This window comes from Carlito syrichta, unplaced genomic scaffold (genome assembly GCF_000164805.1).
Source record: "Carlito syrichta isolate Samal-C Ts95f unplaced genomic scaffold, Tarsius_syrichta-2.0.1 Scaffold169021, whole genome shotgun sequence".
NCBI classification, from domain to species: Eukaryota; Metazoa; Chordata; class Mammalia; order Primates; family Tarsiidae; genus Carlito; species Carlito syrichta.
In genome coordinates, this window is record NW_007113117.1 from 12999 (window position 1) to 13753 (window position 755).

At 53.0% G+C, this 755-nt stretch overlaps 1 protein-coding gene across 1 annotated transcript in view; it reads right to left on the reverse strand.

Moving 5' to 3' along the window:
- The window catches only part of FAM111A (family with sequence similarity 111 member A), an 8532-nt gene extending 8074 nt beyond the window's left edge, over positions 1 to 458 (reverse strand). Inside the window, exon 1 of the mRNA XM_008051171.1 lies at positions 322 to 458. Coding sequence (XP_008049362.1) covers positions 322 to 458 — 137 coding nt within the window. The remainder of the gene's footprint in view (positions 1 to 321) is intronic.
- Between the last annotated feature and the right edge of the window lie 297 nt (positions 459 to 755).

Sequence of the window (755 nt, forward strand, 5' to 3'; positions counted from 1 at the left end):
CTCTTGTCTCTTGTGAAGTCTCATCCTCTCCCACTTCCCCCCCACCTCTGCAATTCCAGTGGCTGAGATTGATGCTGACTCTAGCCTCACACTTGCCCACCAGGACCAGGCTCCCCCAGTACAAAGTAGGACACGAAGCAGCCACTTAAATAAAACCTGTACCTTCCTGGCCCCCCAAGAAGGGCAGCACTGTTAGATCCAGTTCTCTGGCCTCCAGCCCTCTCCCCTCCCTGACTGGCTCTTTCTCTCTCATCCTCGCTTTCTCTCTCTTTCTCTTCCCCTCTCCAACTGGAGGAGCACCCCAAAGTCCAGCCCACTCACCCACTCAGCTGCACGTTTTTTCCACTGCCACACTCAAATGAATCCAGAGCCCAAATCAGGTCCGAGTCCCACTGGAGGAATCCAAGGACTCCAGAGCTCTGGAGAGATAGCCAGCCTGGCCAGGGAAAGGGCTTCATGTTTGCTCAGATTCAGCAGGAATGGGGAGAAGTGGGGTTGAGAGTTTGGATTGCCTGCCTTTTGGGAACTATAATCCAGTGGGCCAATAGGTTAACTTCCTTCACTTTCACATCTACCAGGTTTCCTGCCTGAGCCTCCCACCCATCTTCCCAGTTGCCACTTCCCAGTTCTTTGCTTCTATGGACAACAGGGGAAGTCCCAGACTGGCTATTTGGGGCCTCTGTTGGCTCCAGAGGGAAATAATTGTCTCTGCTTATTTCAGACAGCCCCAAGGGTCTGAAACAAAACCTTCTGTG